Source organism: Lacerta agilis, chromosome 11, assembly GCF_009819535.1.
Source record: "Lacerta agilis isolate rLacAgi1 chromosome 11, rLacAgi1.pri, whole genome shotgun sequence".
Taxonomy (NCBI): domain Eukaryota; kingdom Metazoa; phylum Chordata; class Lepidosauria; order Squamata; family Lacertidae; genus Lacerta; species Lacerta agilis.
The window spans coordinates 30,236,097-30,258,113 of NC_046322.1; the positions used below are offsets into that span (position 1 = coordinate 30,236,097).

The window sequence follows — 22,017 nt, forward strand, 5'->3', positions numbered from 1 at the left end:
GGGCAGGGAAAGAAGTCCTCCTCGGGAGGAGGCCTGGGAGAGAAGCTCTTCGTGAGAGGAGGGCTCTCTATGTTAAAGGGAACCCCAGCCGCTTCTGTCGACGGACTCCTCCTTCTCCAGCCTTTTGCCTGAGCTCTCTCCAAGGGAGGAGGAGCTACAGAGGCTTGGAGACTCTGGGCAAAGACCCAGCACCGCCAGCCAGAGAGGATCTGAGGACGAACTGCCACTTCCGGCGCCAGCACAGCATTGGGGGTTCAGGAGGCACCGCAGATATCGTTTTAGGGTGCCGAGACTTTGGTGTTGGGCGGGAAACCGGAGAGGGGCACTTCCAGATTCTGCAAGTGACTGAGCGGTCATGTTTTGGACTAGCTCTACACTGTAAAATAGTAATGCACAATAAATAGTCTTAGCAACTGAAGGCTCTGTTGTTACTCATGAGCAACACTTGGGAAAAACCTGACAGCCATGCTTTAATCCATACCATACAAATACTTTGTGAACTTCTTCATATGATCTTATGTCATCTCCCTGTCTAAAAAGTATAACAGCATCTCTTTAAGATCTCCATATAATTTTACTCATAATGGTTCAAGCACCACCTTTCCATTCTTCACAGGGCAGAACACAACACCTGAGATTCATACCACTGATTTTTTCAATAGTCAAAGAGAATGAGTCAAAACTGGACTATCAGAGACATGCTGATTAATGCAAAGGGGAAACAAGTGCCTTTCCAGATGATAAAAAGAATTGTTTCAGGAAAATGATATCTTGCCTTCAAGTAAACTGCTCATTTGTTGTTGTTGTTTTTAATTATTCAATAAACCCCAGCAAATGGGAACAGCAGCATTTGGAAACTGTATAATGTTAGTTTGTCTCCTGCAAAAATTGGGTTCCATAACTTCAGGACACTTCATTCTATCACCAAAATGAGGAGAGAATCACAATGTGTTTTCACAAGCTTTCCAGAACTTCCCAGGTATGGAGTTGAAGGAAGGAACTCTGGTCACTGAGACAAATGCGGATGTGAGGGTCTCTATGGGTGAACCACATAGAAAATACCAGGAACATATCCTTCGCTGACTCTGAAGAGGACAGCATTCAAGATAGACAAATATATCTTTTCTGAAATAATTCCACATTCTCTATGTAAGTTGCAAAACCTATTAACATCATTAGCACAAGGTAACTTACAATACATGCAACTTCAAGATCCTTTGTAGACTAGAATCTAAAGAAAAGCTAATCATTTTAAAGCCACTCATGAATATTTAAGATTATTTTATTAATATATTCTATTCAACCCATTTTAATCAGAAAGAAAATGGAACTGGTAATAAGTCTTGCATTTAGTAATTTGTATCAACAACAATAAGGTGGCAATAGGGCTATTGTAACTTACTGTACTCAATATGCCATAGAAAAATGGAAAATCTCACATTGACTTTATGGTGTTTTGAAATCTTTCATTAACATGTAATTGTATCTTACATACACTATGACTATAAACTAGATAAACTACACTTCAATCCCAATACCTTCCAACCGTTAAGTAAAAATGCAGGAAATACAGTAGCCACTAGATGGCAAGATAATCTTATATACTTCATATACTCATTTCCACAAGCTTTTACATAAGAACAGCATATAAAATATGACTTTGAAACTAGCCATCAACAAATTTTCTCATCACTGTACTATCATATAAGAATGGCACTGGTAACAACACCTGATAATTCGGCAATTTCAAATTCTGTTAATATGTCCCATAATACACCAAGAAACTGTCCACATAACAAAGCAATCATGCAGTTATTACTGTTTTCACATTTCTTCTATGTTCTAGCTATCACACCAACATTAATTTTCATCAGTCACTAGCAGAAGTTTAGCCACTGGTTATTTGCCTCTGAGTATCTGAGAAAATCTTTCTCTCAGAGCTTCAAGAGTTAACATCCTTACGGCATCTCCCTGGTGAGTTAAATATGAACTGTGCTCTACTCTCTGCATGACTTGACTTGGGGAGGGGGGTGGAAATCAATGTGCTGGCTCCAGAGCACCACAGGCAGTGTTCAGCTCATGTACAGGAGCTTTTCAGTTCTCCCTTCCAGTAGCAGCCCCCTGTACCTCCAAAATGCACCCCCTCTACCAAGTGGCACCACGGAAGGCAGAAGAACTGCAACCAGATAAATATTGCCTTCTCCCCTATGCATTTTCCAGTCATGCATCACTGAGGGTTGGGCCAAATAAAGATAGGTCAAGAGTTTGAGGCTCAGGTACTGCAATAAGCATTACCAGCAAACAACATGAACAATAGTAACTGCATATACAAATATATGACTTCTCTAACACCAGATTTGGACTAATGCTTGGAAGGCAGACACTGTCCAGCAGCAGACACATCTGGGAGCAAATGAAATCTATTTAAACCCAGTCCTAATCACTAACAGGTAAAATTTCTAAAACAGAAAGCTATCAGCCTTTTCAATATTCTTTTTTAAAGTGGCTAAAATCTGATTCTCGGAAATCTTTAGAAGGAATGCACAACTGGCTATTACATGGGAGTATTTTCTATTCATTTTTATTCATTTGTTCATTCATTCCCATTTCTATTCCACTCTTCATCTATCCATGATCCCAGAGAGAGACAACATAAAATAACAACAACAAGTAAAACATTGTGCTATCTTCTTAAAGGGGCAGGCAGACTATCCATTAACCTCCAGCCGACTAAATTGTATCAAACCCCTGTAAAAAAACAGTGGAAAGAAGTATGTTCCACTGCCTCTGAAAAGTAAATAATGTGGGTATCAGTTCCACCCCAGAAGGCAGGGCAAGGATATTCTATAATGGGGGTGCTACCACATTGGAAGTGATATGTTGTGTCATCATACCATGTGCTTCACCCAGTGGTGCCAATTTGCCATTCTTTAGGTTTCATTAATTGTACAGTGGTACCTTGGGTTAAGAACTTAATTCGTTCTGCAGGTCCGTTCTTAACCTGAAACTGTTCTTAACCTGAGGTACCACTTTAGCTAATGGGGCCTCCCGCTGCGCGATTTCTGTTCTCATCCTGAAGCAAAGTTCTTAACCCGAGGTACTATTTCTGGGTTAGCGGAGTTTGTAGCCTGAAGCGTCTGTAACCTGAAGCGTCTGTAACCCGAGGTACCACTGTAACTATTTCCATTTTGCCTAGTACTGCTCAGAATCCAGTGGTGTTCCTCATCAATATTGCTGTATCACAGGTATTTTCAAGAGTTCTTTTTGAAAAAGTCCTTTGTTTAAAGGAAATTCCTCAAATTGAGTTGACAATTTTGCTCAGCAGTGAGGAGCCGTTGCCTCTGCTGCTGCCTCCAATGTCGCTGCGACTAGCAATGACTTCTATTAATAACATTATGTGTTATTATGTAACCAATAAAGTTCTATCCTGGAAGCATTGTGGCATTGACTCCTGACACATGATGAGGCTATATCACTACCTGTTGTAAGCATAAGCAAATCCACATGTACCAAGAGAGCAAATCAGGAGACATGCACACACCATGCAATGAGGCACAATTCCACTGCAGTATCTGAAACACCAATTTCAAAAAGGAACTTTTGCTGGCATTTCAGGACAGACCTCCCCCACCCCCGAAGTCAAATAATGGATATGGGTTTTGAAACTGAGATAAATAGATGGATGAGTAGTTTTTGTTTAGCCCAGTTCTGCCTTATTTCTATTTGTTTCTCTTTTTTTAAAAAAAAAAATCGTACAGAACAATCCTACTCATAAATAAAACCCATTGTGTTAAATGGAGCTTACCCCTGACTGTGTTTAGAATTATAATCCAAATCTATTGAATAACCCATAAAACAGGCCTTATACTGCTAAGCATATACAATGTGGGAAGTACAACTACAACATTCCCTTTCACAGGTGAAATTTAAGCAGTTTGCACATTTGGTATTGAAGTGGAAGCTGCCAATATTCCCTGCCCCTGCCCTCCAGCACATACCTGTCAACATGAAGCTTGGAAGCACCAGGAAAGCACTAAATATAGAACCACTGGGTAGGGCAGCCATGTGGCAATATCACATACTGATTACACTTGATGCTCATTCGCATATTACATTTTAGCCACAACTGAAAGCTTCTATCTGTTTTGGTGATGCCTGCTGTGCAGAATGATATTTAGATTCTGTACTGCATCCTATGGTCCAAAGTGTAGCATTCGCACATTGGCACAGGCTGCCCCTTATGGCACAAATGGCAGAGGCACTGGAACAGGAAATGGCTTTTTTTTGTGGCAGCCACAGAAAACAAACATGGAAATCGGTTTCAGTATTTTTTGCCCCAGCATGAATTCCTCACACATACTAGTTCACAACATCCTAGACTCAAAGCCAACAGCACATATAGCAGGAGACTGCAATCCCTAATGCCTGAAAATGTTTCCTTCAATGATTCTTTTTCATTGAGCATCAGAACTATGAACTGCTTGTGCAAGCTCAGCATCTCTAAAAATGATGGCCCCAGATGTCTCGCTTCTCCTGTGGCTCATTCCAGCTCATTTCTTCCTCTACTTTCCCCTCTCTTATAAATGAAATGCAATGCAATGCAACACAAAGGTCCTCAATGGAACAGTCTCACTCCCTTTTTCCATGAGTTTATGCTCTTGTGTATTAAGGTGGCAGGGATCCTGCACACAGGAAAAAATCTTCCTGCTACTGGTTGGTAAGAAGCAACCTTCTTGGTTATGTGATCTTTATGTGGGAGGGGAAAAGTAGATGAATGGTATCACTACTTTAAACCCAGCACTATGTGTGTGGCTGCTTGTTCTTTGCTACCTATATATTTGTCACTACAGTCACATAGTGAGTCTTCAATAACTTCCTTCAGAAAGAAACCTAGTATGTCTTACTATTGAAGAAAGTAAAGAACATGGAAGTTGCAGTAAGTGGTTAGGAGAGTCTGTTAAGTGCCTAACACTTCTAGTTAGTAATAAGCAATTAAGGATATGCAGTCTAAATGTATTTGACCAATTCTGTCCAACAGTTGGGTGTCCTGTTTCAAAGGTCACTTGTACAGCTCTGTATGCAAATATGCAAGCAATACACAAAGCAATGAGCACAGCTAGTTACATGAAATGGGAATCCACATGCGGAATTTTCTTTGCATATGTTTGTGGAAATTTCAAACTGCACTCAAAATTAGCTCTGTATGCAGAAACCTGATGAGAATGTGTGCCACAGAAACCTAAGATGCTGCCAAGATTTCTGCTACACACCTACAATTTTTAGGGCACAGTACAGACAGCACCGGCGAGACCTGTGCAAATTGAGAGGGAAGTTTAAAGAACATCCAACACTTCTGCAGCAACACATCACCAGGGAAGGTTGATAACTGTGAGCTAGCTGCCACTGCAAAAAGTTTGTCCACCTTCTTATCGAACTTCTAAGGAATCCTAGGGTTCCCTGGAATACATTTCTGAAAACTACTGTTCTATTACAAAAAATCATGAGGTATTAATTTTTGTCAGTCAGGGAGCTCATATACATTGTGCCCAATACTTTACTCCGTTCATATACATGGTGACATCTCCCCTTTAACTATGCTGGAAACATTGTTTTTGAACTAGCCTACTATTAAAACTGACTATCATAAGAGACCCATTGCGCCTTCCTGGTGCCCAATACTTTACTCAGCTTTATATAGCCCATTTATTCTTTTATATACCTTTCAGTGCCATTGGCATCTACCAGTTTCTTCAAAGTTGGTATTTCCTGGTGAAAACTATTTATTTATTGTTGTCTGTAACAGTTTCCCCAAGCAGAATGAGAGCATAATTTTATGGTCTTAACTGGTATATCAATCAATATATTAAGAAAAGAAAAGGTAAACTTATTTAGACAATAGATCCCTGTAATATGGCAATGACCATTTAGATTCATTTGTTTTCAGAAATGATCAGTGTCTTGAAATATGCAGATTTTTTAATAATAATATTTATTAGTTTTCAATTACAATCCAATAATAGTCTCATTATAACAATACCAATTTATAATACAATTATTAATACCAATCGTTCAAATATCAAATTATATAATTTAGATAAAGTGGCCCCCCACATGCTAGAACTGATGGCTTGATTGCTTTATTTCTGCGTTCTGAAATCTTATTAATTTCCATTACATTCCAGTCATAATAATAATTTCTTATACAACAATTGCGATATTAACAACTTCTATTTGTGTTGACATATTAAATCTATATATATATATATATATATATATATATAATCCTTCAAGCTGCATGTTTGTTTGTTTTCGCCTTTCTCCGTAACCGCTTGACCGATTGGCTTCAAATTTGGACACAACATGCCTTGGCCATATGGGAAGGATCTTAGGTACCTAGATTGTAAAAACATCACACCTTTCCCAGGTAAATCTGTGAATTTGTGCAAAAAGCACCCGCCAGTGGACGTTAAATAGCACAGCACACAACACCCATTGCCGATCCCTCCTCCTCCCCCCTGATGTCACTGCCACCATCCAATCAACAGGCACACCGCCCACAAAAGGCAGCCCGCGCACAAAGACAGAGTTTGGCCTCCGTGGCTTTTAGATGCCACCTGCAGCAGCTATAGAGAGAAGCCGCGCCATAGCCACGGCACCCGGAAATGTCCCGTCCACCTTTTGGGAGGGCAGACGGATCAGTAGGAAAGCTAAGCCGCCTGCTAACACCAAGATAGCCTGCTGATAGAAGCAGCAGGTACACAGCGAAGCAACAGCACAGTCAGGTCTGCTGCAAACGTCCCGTTCACCATTTCCGGGTTTGGGCGGCCTAACCTGATACTGTACAAACAAATATACTGCCCTCCAATACACAACAACAACATCAAACCAAGACATACAAACAATTCAAAAAAAGGAATCAGAAAATACAACAATACTAATAATGAGTTATATACACAAAAACAATAACGAGCAAGAAAAGAAAACCTAAACAACCTCAACTTCAACGCAAAGACCTATGGTAAGACATCACTTTCTCTTTTATACTACATCTTCCTTTCCCATCACACTAAATCAGCCACAGCAACGCGTGGCCGGGTCAGCTAATGATTTATAATACTACAAGTTAGGAACTCAAACTCAATCCTTGTTCTTCCTGTGTGTGGCAATTATTCTGTCCATGGTGTTTCTTCCTGTCCTTGTAAGATGTTATATCTTTCTTTCCCTTGGTTGTTGCTATTATCCATCATGCCTTGGACAGAGCTGATATCCCATTGTTGTTCTAGAAATTTCTCCATTTCTTTGTCCCGTACTGTTGTTTTGCAACTTTAACAACAGCTGCAAAAGTCACTCTGTCCCAATAAATAACCTGTTTTTACCATTTCCTCTCTCAGCCTGGGAAGAAGAGCAGTCTGTCAAACTGCAGATCACTCCGTAACGAACCTTATCAGTTCCTTGGCAAATTCACAGACTCCTTTCATCTTTCCTTCCAACTGAAGATATATAAGCAATTATACTACCAATTAAATTAAATTCCAAGTCCTCTTAGTGTTATTCAGTTCACTCCATAAATAATAAAGGATGGGAAAGAGTCTGCTCTAAGTTTCCATTGTAAACTTTTTGCAAAATAGTGTTTCCCTCCCTTTTTCCTTTTTCTTACACACACAGTTCCGTTTAATGTTATATTCCATTTCTGTAATCCAATTTCTTCCATCCTCGTGTGTACAAATATAATTTGAACTAACACTCAGAGGAGGATTGCCAAATCATAAATGCAGAGAAAAAAACTTTAAATAAAGAAACCAAAGGCTCCCCCCTCCATGTCTTTTGCAACGAATGAAGTCTTATTCAAGTTCAGAACTTAAAGTCCTCGCAGTTGGTTTTGTTCATCAGTTTGTGATCTCATCTCTTCTAGCACGCACCTGTACTTTAGTCCAATTAAGCTCTAAGTAACAGTAGAACCTCTGCTTCTTAATGGCCGTGTTGGAGGGTTTTTGGCAGGCAAAGTGCTTCTGCACACAATACCTCCCTGCCCCCTGCATTCCATGCCAGAGTGAGAGCCAGGTACCGAGATGAACTGCGAGTGAACCCCATTCTCCTCTGTCCCTCGGGAGAATTTTCAAAGATAATTACCCTCAATCATCCTTGTTTTTCCTTCGCCAATGATCTCCCGTTGTCGTGGGGTCTGCCTCCTTTAAGGCAGAGTGGAACTGGAAGCCTTGAAATATGCAGATCAAATCACAGAATCGTAAAGTTGGAAGGGAACCCAAGGATCATCAACCCCCTGCAATGCAGGAATCCCAATTTGTCCTCCATCCAATTTGAAACCATATTGGACCCTGATTAGCTTTGCAAGTGTGCTAGCCATTTTATTGTTGCACCACTAGCAATGATAGAACTTTGTAGAACTGTGTATAGACAGTGAGTCAAACCTAATGTGAAAACAGTTCCAATTTTGTTCTGGGTGGCAGGAGAGAAGATTTCCCTAAGACAATTTGGAACAGTTCCAATAAGTCCTTCAAGTGTGACTACAGCTTTATCATTGTTGTTGTGTATATTGCTCTGCACAGAGGACCTTTGCCGCTCATTATTTTATATGTGTGGGAAAGGGAGAGTGGTGTGTCTGTCATGCTAGCTCATTAACTGCAGCTAAGGACTAAACAGCGCTAGAACAATTCTGTGTTCAATGAAAAGGGGTTAAACTACACTAGAGAGTGAAAATGTTCTAGCAAAATATCACAGGCTGAGGTAGAGCAAATGGTTTGCATGCAGAAGGTCATTGCTTCAGTCCCCAGCATCTTCCAGGAAAGATTCCTGTCTGAAACCCTTGTGCCATGTCTAGCAAAAAGCTCACACTACTACCATGGCTGCATTCACTTACCCACACCACACTGAATGTTTTAAAGTGACACAACACAAGCAGGAACAAGCAATAGTAAGCATCCAGTTTGTATGGTCTCCATCCCATTGTCTACCCACATGGCCAGAAGAAAGAATTTTGGAATCTCTGTTTTTGCTCATCTGTGGCTTGTCATGGTTAAATTAAATAAATTATGGTTATTATTAACTATGTTAAGTTTAAAACAAACGAGGAAGAGAAGACAAGAGGGCTGCTGAACCCAAGGTTCACCACCAGTCATTCCTGCTCTTGTACATTATGCCAAACCATGGTTGAGTGTGATGTGTGAACCAGACCCATGTTCTGCATTGCTTTTAGTTATGACGCTTTGCCTAAGGTAAGATACTGTCTTCAATGGAAAAAAGTAGTGATGATTCAGTTTCAAAAGTATTTAAGTGTAGTCTTCAATGTGTTTGAATTAAATTCCAATTCGCTTTTAAAATCAGATCATTTAAAAATAATAAAGAAAGGAGGAGGGAGGTATTAACACCAAAGCAACACAGATGGACGACTACAAGGTGCACTGAAAAAAGTGGTTTTATTAGGCCTCATGCATTTTGAGTGGCATGGGCATTACTAAAAAATCTAAATGCTATATATCTAGTTGAATAACTCCCATAAAACACTTTTCAAAGAATTGAAATCATCAAAATATATAAATATAATTAAACAATGCTAAAATCCACCCAACAGTGCAACTTTAAGTAAAAATACCATAACCAATATAAAAATTAACTCTATTATCCAGAAAGGCCACCAGCCACAACCAACAACACAATTTTATAAACATACTTCAAACAACACCACTGAGAAACTGAAAAAGTCACCAAAAAGGCAGCTGAAACCTCAAAACTATAATCCTTGCCATCTATCTCATACAAATTGCACTGGTAGAAACATAACCTCCTGGTGTTAAATTTTCTCTAAAGGAGAAAAGCTCCCTTATATGTTAGCTTTGTTGTTTGTTGCAATGTAATTCCCAAGAATAAGCCCAGAGTAGGTCTCTTTACTCCTGGGTAAGTGACCAACAATTTCATTGGTCTGTGTTACCAAATGTGGAAAAGTGGAGACAAAGGAACTGCTCTCAAATGGACAATATAATCCTCAAATCACTACAGTTTTTATACAAGGATGGAATTAATCCTTTTGCTTCAGTAAAAAACCCTCAAGGGTCATAGGTTGTGGTTAAATGAACTGGATGGTATTATCAAGGATCTGAAGCATCACACAGAAAGGAAATCCCAAGGGGTAGACACAGGTGGAAAAAGAACAGAGGACAAACCTTTAAAAGATATGGGTCCAAATAACACAAGTTCTTTCCAGTACTGCAGTTTTACTTATGATAATTAGACTATTTTTTTAGAAAACTTGCAGAGTAGTCCAAACTTGTCTTTATATTAATTTTTGATATTTTAAAAATGGTCTATCACTGAACGTTTTCAAATGGATATATAAGATCTAGTTTTTATAGTCCCCCGATAATCTGTCCACTTGAAACACCTAATAAAGCACACAGATTCAGTCCACTCCGGTGGCGGCATTTTCGTTGTTTTCACTTTTAGAAAAGAGATGGCATTTACCAGAATTGATGTTTTAATAGAAAATACTATTTTACATTTTTTTTATATATAAAAAAAATGTTCAATCATTTTTATCTATTCTGGGAACAGTACACCACAGTTGTGGGCAGTTTCACAAATCTCTGCTTGAAAAGGCTGCAGGCCAATCAGCAGGCTCTTTCCCAATGTATGTTAGTGGTACTTCTCTCTGTGCTCATCAGACTGTTACAATAAGTAAACCAACACCTCTCTCCGACTTATACAATAGAACATAATATATATAACGGTGTACCCTGAATTATTATTGTGCTCTATGCCTGAAGTCAGAAATAGTCAATGAAGGCAGTACATTCCCATTAACTTGGTTTTCTAGTATCTCTTTCAGAGGAGAAGCTTTCTGTAACTTGCTTCCTAACCTAATGTTTTTCTCACTTATCTTAACATAACTAATTAGTAGCAGGACTGCTGATATGAGAGCAGACCAAAAAGACACCTATACGCAGATTTACATAGCTACCTGTTAAAGAGTAGAAACAGCTTCCTAGAGTTTCTGAACTTCAAACTGCTAGTTTGAATTTGCATTATTCTACTGTTCTTCCAAAATACTGCTAACCTGTAATGTATAAGAATAATGCTATTTCAGTTAGATGGATTCTAATTAGAAGACAATATTAAGTAACTAATTCCTTATGTTAGTGTAGAAAATACCTCACCTATTACATAATTAGACTAAGGAACTATTGCACATCCAATATTCTATAACAGTGAATATTACTGCACTGTTTCACAATTTCCAATTCCTGACATAAAACAGCTTAAAGCTTGCCTTTTATTGAGCATGGAACCTGTCCTAATTCCCCATTCCACCCACTATTGTTCTTAAATACTATGCATTTTATACAGAATTTGAAGTGATACTCTTTTCTGGCAGTGCCAAATAATGCTACCAACCCATTTCTAAGTCCTAAAATTCATAATTTGTCTGAATACCTGAAAAAAACCCGGTGGTACAGGACCTACTGGCATGCCATCTCCTGGGGGAATGTTTCCTAGCACTGGACTGGGAGCTGCTGCAGCGCTCTGAAAAGAACAAAGGGGAAATAAACCTTTGTCATTGCACAATAGGCATAAAACCAAAATACTACTTTGACCACAGTGTGGCAAGGCAGAAAGGAATTCTCTGCATGACATTTTTCATAGTTTCCTCCATTTTTAATCATTAGCCCTCATTTTCAAAATGCACAAGTGAAAATGTTAAGCTCAAACTTAAATTCCTTGACTAAATGGCTGCCTTACACTTGCACATGGAATAAGCTTCGGATTTTTAAATCTTATTACTAATTTAGCTAAACTGAAGCCCAGTTCAACCATCTGCTTGTACTGTATATGCTTTTACTACAACTCTGCCCAAAATTAAGCTTCTGTACAAAACAAGGAACAAGCATGTGTCAGCCGAAGCAGTCAATATTCAAAGTAGGGCATGGCATTATGGGCAAGACCCAAACACAATTAAGAACATTTGCAGATTGAACTAGACACGATCTCTTTACATCCTGCTCTTTGCTTAAAAGCAGCTGCAATTTGAGTTTGGTACCCATGTTGTACCCGTCTTTTCCATACTCCCTTCTGTGGCATAAAATAGCTTCAGGGGGGGTTAGCCTTTTGTGTCCTCCAAGCATTATTGCCCTGATCTACCTCGGGAGCCATTGTGGCTACTTTTAGGCTAATTTAAAAGATCCAGTGACCCAACTGAACTTGGATCATGCTGAATTTTGGTAAAGCAAGAACTAGGTTGGGGAAAATTAACACACTGCATGGATAGGCAGGTGAAAGGGAGAAAATGAAACGCCCCCCCCCCCCTTTGTTTTCCACAGCCATTGTAAAGCAGTTTCACTATGTGTAAAAATTGAAATTCTGTCAGAATGAACATTTCTACACTTCTGTGCTGTATTTGTGGGATATTCTGTTCTATTGGTAATAATGTTGTAAATATAACCTCATGATGTTGAAAGTTTACCAAAAGGTTTAAAATAAGATTAGCTTACAAACAGATCAATATTTTCTCCATGCTTCTTGGGGGGAAAAGATGTTAATTTTTGCAACAAACAAAAGAAATTAGGTTTCCTAAGTGAAACAGAGGATGAAATTAGCTACCTTTAGACATCCTTCAAACTGAGCAAATAGGAAATAAAGTTCCTGATGAAGAACAAGCAGGGATCCACTACAAAAATTATTATGCCTCCCGTTAGATTTAATTTCTAAAGTCTTCATCTGAACAGAACATTTTGTAATTGTGTGAGACTGAAGCAATGCAAAGACATCTGACAGCACAATCCTATGAGCGTAAAACTTAAGGAGATTTACTTTCATTTTATTAATGAATTGCTAAAATCTGCCCTATGGAATACAACTTATTCTAATTAATGTAATTGGCCACTGAATGTCACTTTTGCACCCTGTGTGTAGAAGAACATTGTGAATTACATTGCCAAGTTTTTGACATAATGTCCAGCTTAGGAAAGTGAGCAGTGAAATTCCGAGAACATAAGAAACTAAATTTTATTAAAACAAAATCGAAAATTCTTTCTAGTAGCACCTTAGAGACCAACTGAGTTTGTTCCTGGTATGAGCTTTCGTGTGCATGCACACTTCTTCATCTGAATTTTCGATTTTGTTTTGACTATGGCAGACCAACACGGCTACCCACCTGTAACTAAATTTTATTAGGCTGGCATAAAGCATTCCCCCCCCCACTCCAAGGCAAAACAAAAATGGGGCGGGACAGGACAATAAGCTCAGGTTGTACAATGCTTGTTTATTTTTCAAGTTGAAAATCTGTCTACTGATTAGCAATTCAATCATTAAATTCTGCAACTCTTGCCAACTATGGTAGGACAAGAAAAAGCACAGGAAAAACTGAATGCTATCTTTGGCGGACAACATATTTTAAACACTCATGGAATGCATTATAGTGGGTTCCTTGAATAAATTTCGATACCAAAGCTTGCAAAATAGGCTGCAATATAATAATACATACCCAAATCAAGAAATATGAACTAAAAACTATTTTGAACGTGCCTCAACAATACCTTTCGAAGTGGGTTTTTTCTTTAGGCCATTTCAAGTAACATGTTCAGAGCTCATGGAAAGACTTTTTAAAATAGATCGGAGGTGAAGCTCCACGCAGATGCATTATGTGGCAACTGCAACACTTTCTGTAACCCAGAGCTTAGATATGTTAAGTCCGGTTTATGGTTACAGCTTTGGAAAATCTGTGTGATACTGATTTCCATGGGAAGACATTTTACATGACTAGTTTAAGAAGTTAAACCAACCTACAAGAAAGTGAAAGTAAGAGACTCTTCTGATATATGGTTAATGAAATATTTCATATCAATCTTAATACAGCAGCACCTATTTGTAATCAGTAAGCCATTAAAACACTCTTAAGTTTCACAAAGGAAAATCTGAATGCAAGTGCCAACATTTCTTAATCTATCATAATCTTAGACTGAAAGATTATCTGTTCAATGCTCTTCTTTTTGTGCTAAACACATACAAAACAAACATCATATGCCTCAAAGCCTTCTACTATGAGTAGCAATACGAAACAACTTAAGCTTCTATTTGAAATTTTATGAGTTTCAAGGGGAAGGGGAGATAGTCATCATAGTACAAAATCAATAATTGCAAAAAGAGCCCTAATTTTTATTGCTCAGTGATTGTTTTGAACATTAAAGGCAGACGTTGCTGAGCTCATCATGATTCCCGAGAAAGCCACAGCTGTAATACAAAGGTCCTTAGAGAACAAGCTTCCTGAACTGCATTATGGAAGAAGGTAACATGAATTAAAGCAAACGCAATCCATAGGTTTCAGGATGAAAATAAAGTTAAATGACTGAGGGGGGCAATTAGCAAATGGTTTACTGTGGAAGCGAGGGTTAGGTCTTGTTGGTTCTAGAAATTTTTAAAGGTCTGCATCTGAGGTTTTGGCTGTGACTGCATTGCAAGATTGCATTATTCCCATTTTCAGGGAGAATAGACCCAGCTGGAGGGGTGAGATTAATATCTCCTTTCACACCAATAAATACCACCCTTTGCTTTAATCTTGCTGCACTCTTAGTGGCAACATAAACCTACACAGGTACCATCACATGGTTCTCAGTAGAAGATAATGCTGAGATCCAAGAAAATTTAGGAGGAAATAATAATTTAAGGCTTAGGAAAGATGAATATGAGAAGCTTGAACCCTTCCCACTCCACAGAGGTGGTTTTAGTGTATTGTGACCCATGTGGCCGCACTGGGCACCACATTGCAGGGGGCGCCACAGCAGTGCTGGAGAACGGAGTGGAAGACGCAAGGAAGAACTGAATTTTAGAGCCCAAAGTTGTCCACTGCACTCCAGTGCCTGCTTTCTCATCAAAACTGTGCTTACCTAACCTTAGAAGTGGGTATTATTTCTAGTTAGAGAAAAATTGGAATGGTGTAGGTATCTTACACAGGTGAGAGTTTAAAGCTTGTCCTAATCAGGAAGAAGGAATTGTAACTGTGTCTTAGCCTACATGAAGAAACCTAAAGTGAAACTGCTGATTGAATATGAAAAGTGATGAGTGGAGTGCTGGCGATGTCCTGACCCAGGATGTTAAGTCTTTGCTCAAATCCGCGCAATGGGGTGAGCTCCCGTTGATCTGTCCCAGTTGCTGCCAACCTAGCAGTTCAAAAGAATAGAAGTGAGAGGAGATAAATTGATGCCACTGCGACGGGAAGGTAAACAGCATTTTTGTGAGCTCTGGCTTCCATCACAGTGTTCTGTTGCACCAGAAGCGGTTTAGTCACGCTGACCACGTGACCAAAAAAAGCTGTCTGCGGACAAACGCCAGCTCCCTTGGCCTGAAAGTGGAGATGAGTGCCGCACCCCATAGTCAAATTTGACTGGACTTAATCGCCCAGGAGTCCTTTACCTTTTTACCTTCTTTGTCAGGCTGGTGTTAAGGCTGAAACTCCTTGTAGGCTTGGGCAAAACAGTTCATGAGCTTCTGCAGAGCTTCCTCAGTGTCTGCAGCTCTGACGAAGACCAACATTCTGGGTCAGTACATCACTAGCACTCCATGCATCAGCATTGGTAGTCACACGCTTGAGGTGGTAGATAATTTTGTCTACCTGGGTTCCACCACAACCAGAAACCTCTCCATTGACACTGAGCTAGACAAACATATTGGCAAGGCAGCTATGGCAATGGCTCGCCTCTTCAAGAGAGTATGGGAGAATATGATCCTATGTCCAATACCAAGGTGAAGTTCTTCCAGGCTTTATGGAAGTGAGTCGTGGATAACTCACAGCTGTCAGGAGCGATGCCTCAACGCCTTCCATATGCGCTATGTCAGGAGAGAGTCTCAAAGTCGCCCAACATGAGAGGAAGCATGGCTGTGCTGTTTCAAAGTGCAAGTAGATAAATAGGTACCGCTCCAGCGGAAAGGTAAACGGCGTTTCCGTGCGCTGCTCTAGTTCGCCAGAAGCAGCTTTGTCATGCTGGCCACATGACCCGGAAGCTGTACGCTGGCTCCCTTGGCCAGTAATGCGAGATGAGCGCTGCAACCCCAGAGTCGGACACGACTGGACCTAATAGTCAGGAGTCCCTTTACCTTTACAGCCCAGGTATTCATGCCAATGAAAAACAAGTGGGGAAAGTATAATCCTTTGGAATGTGTTCCTGCACGGGAGGAGCACATTTCTTTTATCCTACCTCCTTAAAGTGAGCAAAACAGAACAGCAGCACCACAGCAGGCTATCAACAGAGCAGAGTGAAATAGCCATAAGCTACCACTTTCTTTATACAGTACATTATAACAGGAGAGAAAGCCAAATAAGACATGAAGAAAATAACTAAGTAAGTATAAACCTATGCAGAAACATGGAACAAAAATGAGCCCTATCATATACAGAATCAGATCTAGTGGCTTCAGGAACTCGGCCTATCGGCTAGTTGAGAATCAATTATTTGCTTTGTGCTGTTTAATGCAAGCTTAATTACTTTAATTAACAAATGTAATTAAGTTAATTAATGTATTAAATTTGCTATAATCCATGATTTGATTATGGACCAAGAAGTGTTGATTTTAATCTAGAAGCCCTACAAAGCTTTGGAACCTTGCATCTTAAAGGGATTCCGTTTTCTGCCACAGTGACCACATCAGTTTAAGTTGGGGAGACGTTTGCCGATGTATTATTCAGTTGATGAAAGAGCTGAATAGCTAAGGTCCACCTAAGTGTTTCTTTGCATTTCTGAGAAAGTTTCTAGCATTTTTGGAGCAGACAAGTCTAGACAGGTGGTGGCAGAAGTGAAGAAACTTGATTGTTAGTTTTGATAGACTTTAGATATTATCTATTTTAGGCCAGTCAACATTAGTGTGAAATATGCAAATATATATAGTTGAAACCACACTTACACTCAGTGGAGTTTCAGCTGTGCTGGAGTTAGAGGGAGGAGCCTTCCCCCCTCCAAAAAACCCCCTCTCCTTCCCCCTGCACCCTTTTGACAAGCTGTTCTTATCAGTTGGAGGACCCTGCAGAACAGCATGTGGGTAATGCTGAAGGCTAGAGGGGGGAGGACAAAATAGCCATGCTACTAGTTCCTTGAACTGGCTTTGTAACATGCATGCAGTCAGTGCAGTTCTTTCAAAACTGGTGTAATGTGTTCTGAGCAGGCTGTGCCACATCACATCTTAGCCACAGCATTCTGCACCTGCTGCAGCTTCCATACCAATTTTAGTCCACATAGTGCATTGCAGTAATCCAACCCCGAGGTAACCATTGCATGGATCATTGTGGCCAGACTATCCCTGTCCAGGAACGGCTGTTGTATACCTGCCAAAATTGGTAAAAGGTGCTGCTCGATAGGAAGGACACTTTTGCCTCCCTCAACAATGCTGGATCTAAGAGCTTCCCAAACTACCTGTCCCTTTATCAGGAGTGTAACCGTACAACAAACAGGCAACTTGTCTAGTTCCCAGACAATGGAACTGCCCAACCATAGTGGCTTTGTCCTGTCAGGCTGCAATTTCGGTTTACTGACCCTCATCCAGCCTAGTATAGCATCCTGGCACTATTCTAGGACCTCCGTAAACTCTCCTAACTCAGAAATTACAGAGGAATAGAACCAAATCAGTATACTAGGGACACCTCTCCCCTAAACTCCTAATGATTGCTTCCAATTACTTCATAGAGATATTAAATAGCACTGGGGATAAGACAGAACCCTGTGTACCCCACATGATCCCATTTAAATTGCTAATAGCTGTTAACAACAGATAACTAATGATGCCTAAACTAACAGTTACTTGTTCTTTTAGAACTTGTAGACAAATGTGAAAGACTGTGTAGAAAAAAATCCTGATATATGGCCTTGACAACATCATAATACGAAATATCATAAATATGAGAAACTGCAGGATTTAAATGTAGTGTACCTTGCCATTCCATATAAAATAGTAAGCTGACTGAAATATAATTCATTCCTCGGGTTCCAGGAGTGCAATATAAAAAGAACTGGGATTTAAGATTGTAGAATAGTCATTATTTTATTTGGAAATGACTTATGGAAAATATTCCCCTATTATATATGTAGATGCCTTTCTTAACCTTGACACATGAAGCATCACTGGGGGAAGAGAAAAAACCCTGTGGAAACAATCAGCAGTAACTAATACATATGGCACTTGTATTGTCCAACAGGAATGGAGTACCGGTACTCCTCACAATGAAGCTCTCACCATAGTAAAGTAAGTTCACATATATATCTGGATCTGTGTGCTGACGTTATCTCAACCCAATTTTAAGACATTCCATTCTCCCACATTCCTCCAGATTCTGCAGGGTATACCAATGCTCACTATAGTATCTTGTGGGGGTTGGGAGGGGCTGCCATAGCAAGGAGGGAGTAGGTAGGTCGGTTTCCACAAACTTCACTAGATGTGGTGAACTCTGGATCCAAACTATTGACTGCAGTCTCTAAAGTGGCATAAAATGTTTTAGCACAACTTGAAATATTATGCTAATGCATCCCATCTTCAGACATTGGCATAAGAACTTAAATCAGTGGCCATCAGGGATATCCCTAACAAATACTGTAAGAGAGTGGGGATTCCTCAGCACTTGTGTGGTTTCTTTTCCTGTCTCTCTCTCTCTCCTTCTCTCCCTCTTAGCAATGGATTTCTTATGTAAAAAATTAGGAACAGGCCAGAGCATCTTTCCTGCATTTCTCAGTATGAGATGTGGCTTCAGCTTTTTCAGCGCTGCTACAGTTTCTATTGTGGCAGCTACAGCAGATTTACAGAATCAGTGTGGTACTCTTTAATATTAAGATGCCATTACTTAGAGCAATGTAGTGAGCAGAGGTAAAGTATTTCATTTGCATTGAAATATCACATAGGTCCAATTCACACAGCTAAATTCACCATGCTATTATAAACTGTGTATAACAGGAGTAAGTGAGCATAGGATTGCAGCCTGGGAGTATTACACTTGTCATGTTTATGGCACTGATATGTTAAAGTATTTAAAGACCTTTAGTGCTACAGTTTAAAAATGAGGTACAGTTACACTACAAATAAATAGGTCCTTCCCAGAATTAACACTTAACTTCCTGCCCTCTAGTTCTTTTGAGATCAAAATTGCTTCTATCTACTGGAAACTATAATACCCAGGGCAATATTTTCCTCCATGCTGAACCTCTACAATGTAACTACTGAATAGCTTCCATTTAACTTACAATGACCTTCTACTGAAGTCACTGGAAGGACTCCCCTCAATATTTTAATGGAGTTCTATTGCAATGAATGGCTTTCATTTCAAACATGGTAATATTCTTTTTGATATATTTTATGAAAAATGCTAAAAAATATGTTTGTGGCTAAACATAAACACCTTACCTGTTAAGATACAAAAATGCATTCAGATACATAGCCTTGCCTCACTCTGAAACTAACATACAGGTGGTACCTAACGCCAAGAAAATTAGTGCTGATACGCCCAGGAACCTCACCAAAATGCTGGAGTGGGTGCACCTCCACAGGCACATATCTCCACATGTGGTGGGAGTGCCCCCAAATCCGACTATTCTGGACAACAACCATACGAGAAATATGTAAGATAACCAAGCAAGTGCTAGAAATCACCTCAGAATTAGTCTTACTAAACATCTTCCAAGACAACAACGCCCACCTACACCACAAAGAACTCATAACCCACCTACTCTCAGCAGCCAGAAACATCATAACCAGACACTGGAGAGACCTATCAGGAGTAAGCATGGACCAATGGTACCAAGTACAGTGGTACCTCTGGTTAAGTACGTAATTCGTTCTGGAGGTCCATTTTTAACCTGAAACTGTTCTTAACCTGAAGCACCACTTTAGCTAATGGGACCTCCTGCTGCCGCTGCACCACCAGAGCATGATTTCTGTTCTTATCCTGAAGCAAAGTTCTTAACCTGAAGCGTTATTTCTGGGTTAGCGGAGTTTGTAACCTGAAGCGTATGTACAAGAGGTACCACTGTAGTATGGGAAACAGCCCTACTAGAAAAACTAACTAAGTAAGCTGAAACTGACACAGGGACAAATAGAAGAAGATGCCTTCACCCCGGTATGGTTCCCCTTCATCACACACACACAGCCCAACAAGATAATGACAAACATCTACCAACAGCATACAAATCAATATGGCTAACCTGACCAAAAAGACCCACCCCACTCACACAGGAAACCGAAGACCACCACAGTCAACTGCAAATTATCAATCACACCCTACGCCAACCCCGACCTCTCTCACCACCAAAGGAGCACAAGTGAACAACAGAGAACCTGCACAAACAACGCTGACACCAAACCCTACATATATTAAGTAAAATAGAAACATAGTCACCCCACCCCATCCCCCCAATCTCTTTACCCCTTGATTTGTAAAAATGTTACATGGAAAAAACGAAACGAAATTCCAAACGAAATTGATTTGTAAAAATGTTACATGGAAAAAATACGAGAGAGACATTGCACTAATAAGAAGAGGAGGAGTTTGGATTTGATATCCCGCTTTTCACTACCCGAAGGAGTCTCAAAGCAGCTAACATTCTCCTTTCCCTTCCTCCCCCACAACAAACACTCTGTGAGGTGAGTGGGGCTGAGAGACTTCAAAGAAGTGTGACTAGCCCAAAGTCACCCAGCAGCTGTATGTGGAGGAGCGGAGACACGAACCCGGTTCCCCAGATTACGAGTCTACTACTCCTAACCACTACACCACACTGGCTCTCACTACCTTTGTAAATTAAGAAAATCTTTAATTTTTAAAAAAAGTGGGGCCAGTAAGGGCCTGATACTTTGGATGGGATTATATATTGACTGCTTTACTTGTGATTTGAATATTGCAGGTTTGCTTGTTTCTTTTACTTGTTATGCCTTCTTCTTGTTGTTGTTGTTTAAAGAAAAGAATATAATATCTTAGAGAAAAGCAAGACAGAAAAAAGATACATAGCCTTGCATCGTTCGTGGGAAGAATTTAACATTTAGTAACATTCTAGAAAAGGAGATGGTGGGAAAACAGAATTAAGTTCCTTTTGCTGCAAGAGAAGGTAATCAGGCTTACACGAATTATAGAAGCCTCTGGCAGGGAGATGGAGCCAAGCTCGTTGTAGTAACTCATTCTTGCTTGTGGCAGTTTCATTTATTTATTTTAAAGGCTTCATTACTAGCACAGTGATGTACATGGGGGGGGGGAATAAATCACATGTAATTTTTTTATTTATTTATTGCTTACCTGTAATTTCCTATTTTCTGATGAGGCGGTCATCATATCAGAGTAGTATCTGCTCCTAGCTACAGAGTCAGATTTCTAGGCTCTGAAAAGAGGACACCCTACTCTCCAGGCTAAGCCCAGCATGCTAGGGTCCATAAATTGGATTGAATTTATGGTTACGTTTTTGAAATAAACACTCAGGAGAAAGTAAGAGGACATATCAGGAGTTCATATTTACTAGTGACCTAGATCTCAGAATTGTGCTGTCTGGTTCAGAAGGCATGCAGGGCTTTCATTACTACCTTAGAGAATGGGGATTTACAGAAGAACACCCCCCCACACACACACAAAGCACCAGGAACCAGCAGCAATAATATATGGGGTCACAAAATGCAATGACACTCATATGGAGCAGTGACAGACTGCAAGATACTGGATCATGCCCTACTTTATTAAGCTGCAATGATATAAAATGCTGATTACAATGAAATCTCTTAAAATTATCACAGTTAAATGTAAATTTTTGACTTTTCATGTTCTAATGGCATTTCATCTTTTTATTCTATGTTATAAAAGCTATCATACCAACTTCTAAAATTATAAAATTATGAGATCAAGGAAAAGCTTCTCCATATTATATTCACCTTGCTCCTAAGATCAAAAGGTAAGATGATCAGAAATAATAGGCTAGTTTTACACCTGAAAGTTAAACAAAAAGACTCACAATCCTAGTGAAACAAAATTCAGGAACTTTAGCAATATCCATGAACATCAAG

General features: G+C 39.7%; 1 protein-coding gene across 8 annotated transcripts in view; it reads right to left on the minus strand.

Annotated features, from left to right (window-relative positions):
* Nucleotides 1–22,017, minus strand: part of SSBP2 (single stranded DNA binding protein 2) — a 115,064-nt gene that overhangs the window by 26,740 nt on the left and 66,307 nt on the right. For 5 of the 8 annotated variants that reach the window (XM_033164696.1, XM_033164699.1, XM_033164697.1 and 2 more), the window contains exon 5: nt 11,446–11,535. The exons of the other annotated variants lie outside the window; for them this stretch is intronic. In XM_033164696.1, the coding sequence (XP_033020587.1) occupies nt 11,446–11,535 (90 nt within the window). The remainder of the gene's footprint in view (nt 1–11,445; nt 11,536–22,017) is intronic. 8 annotated transcript variants of the gene reach the window in all.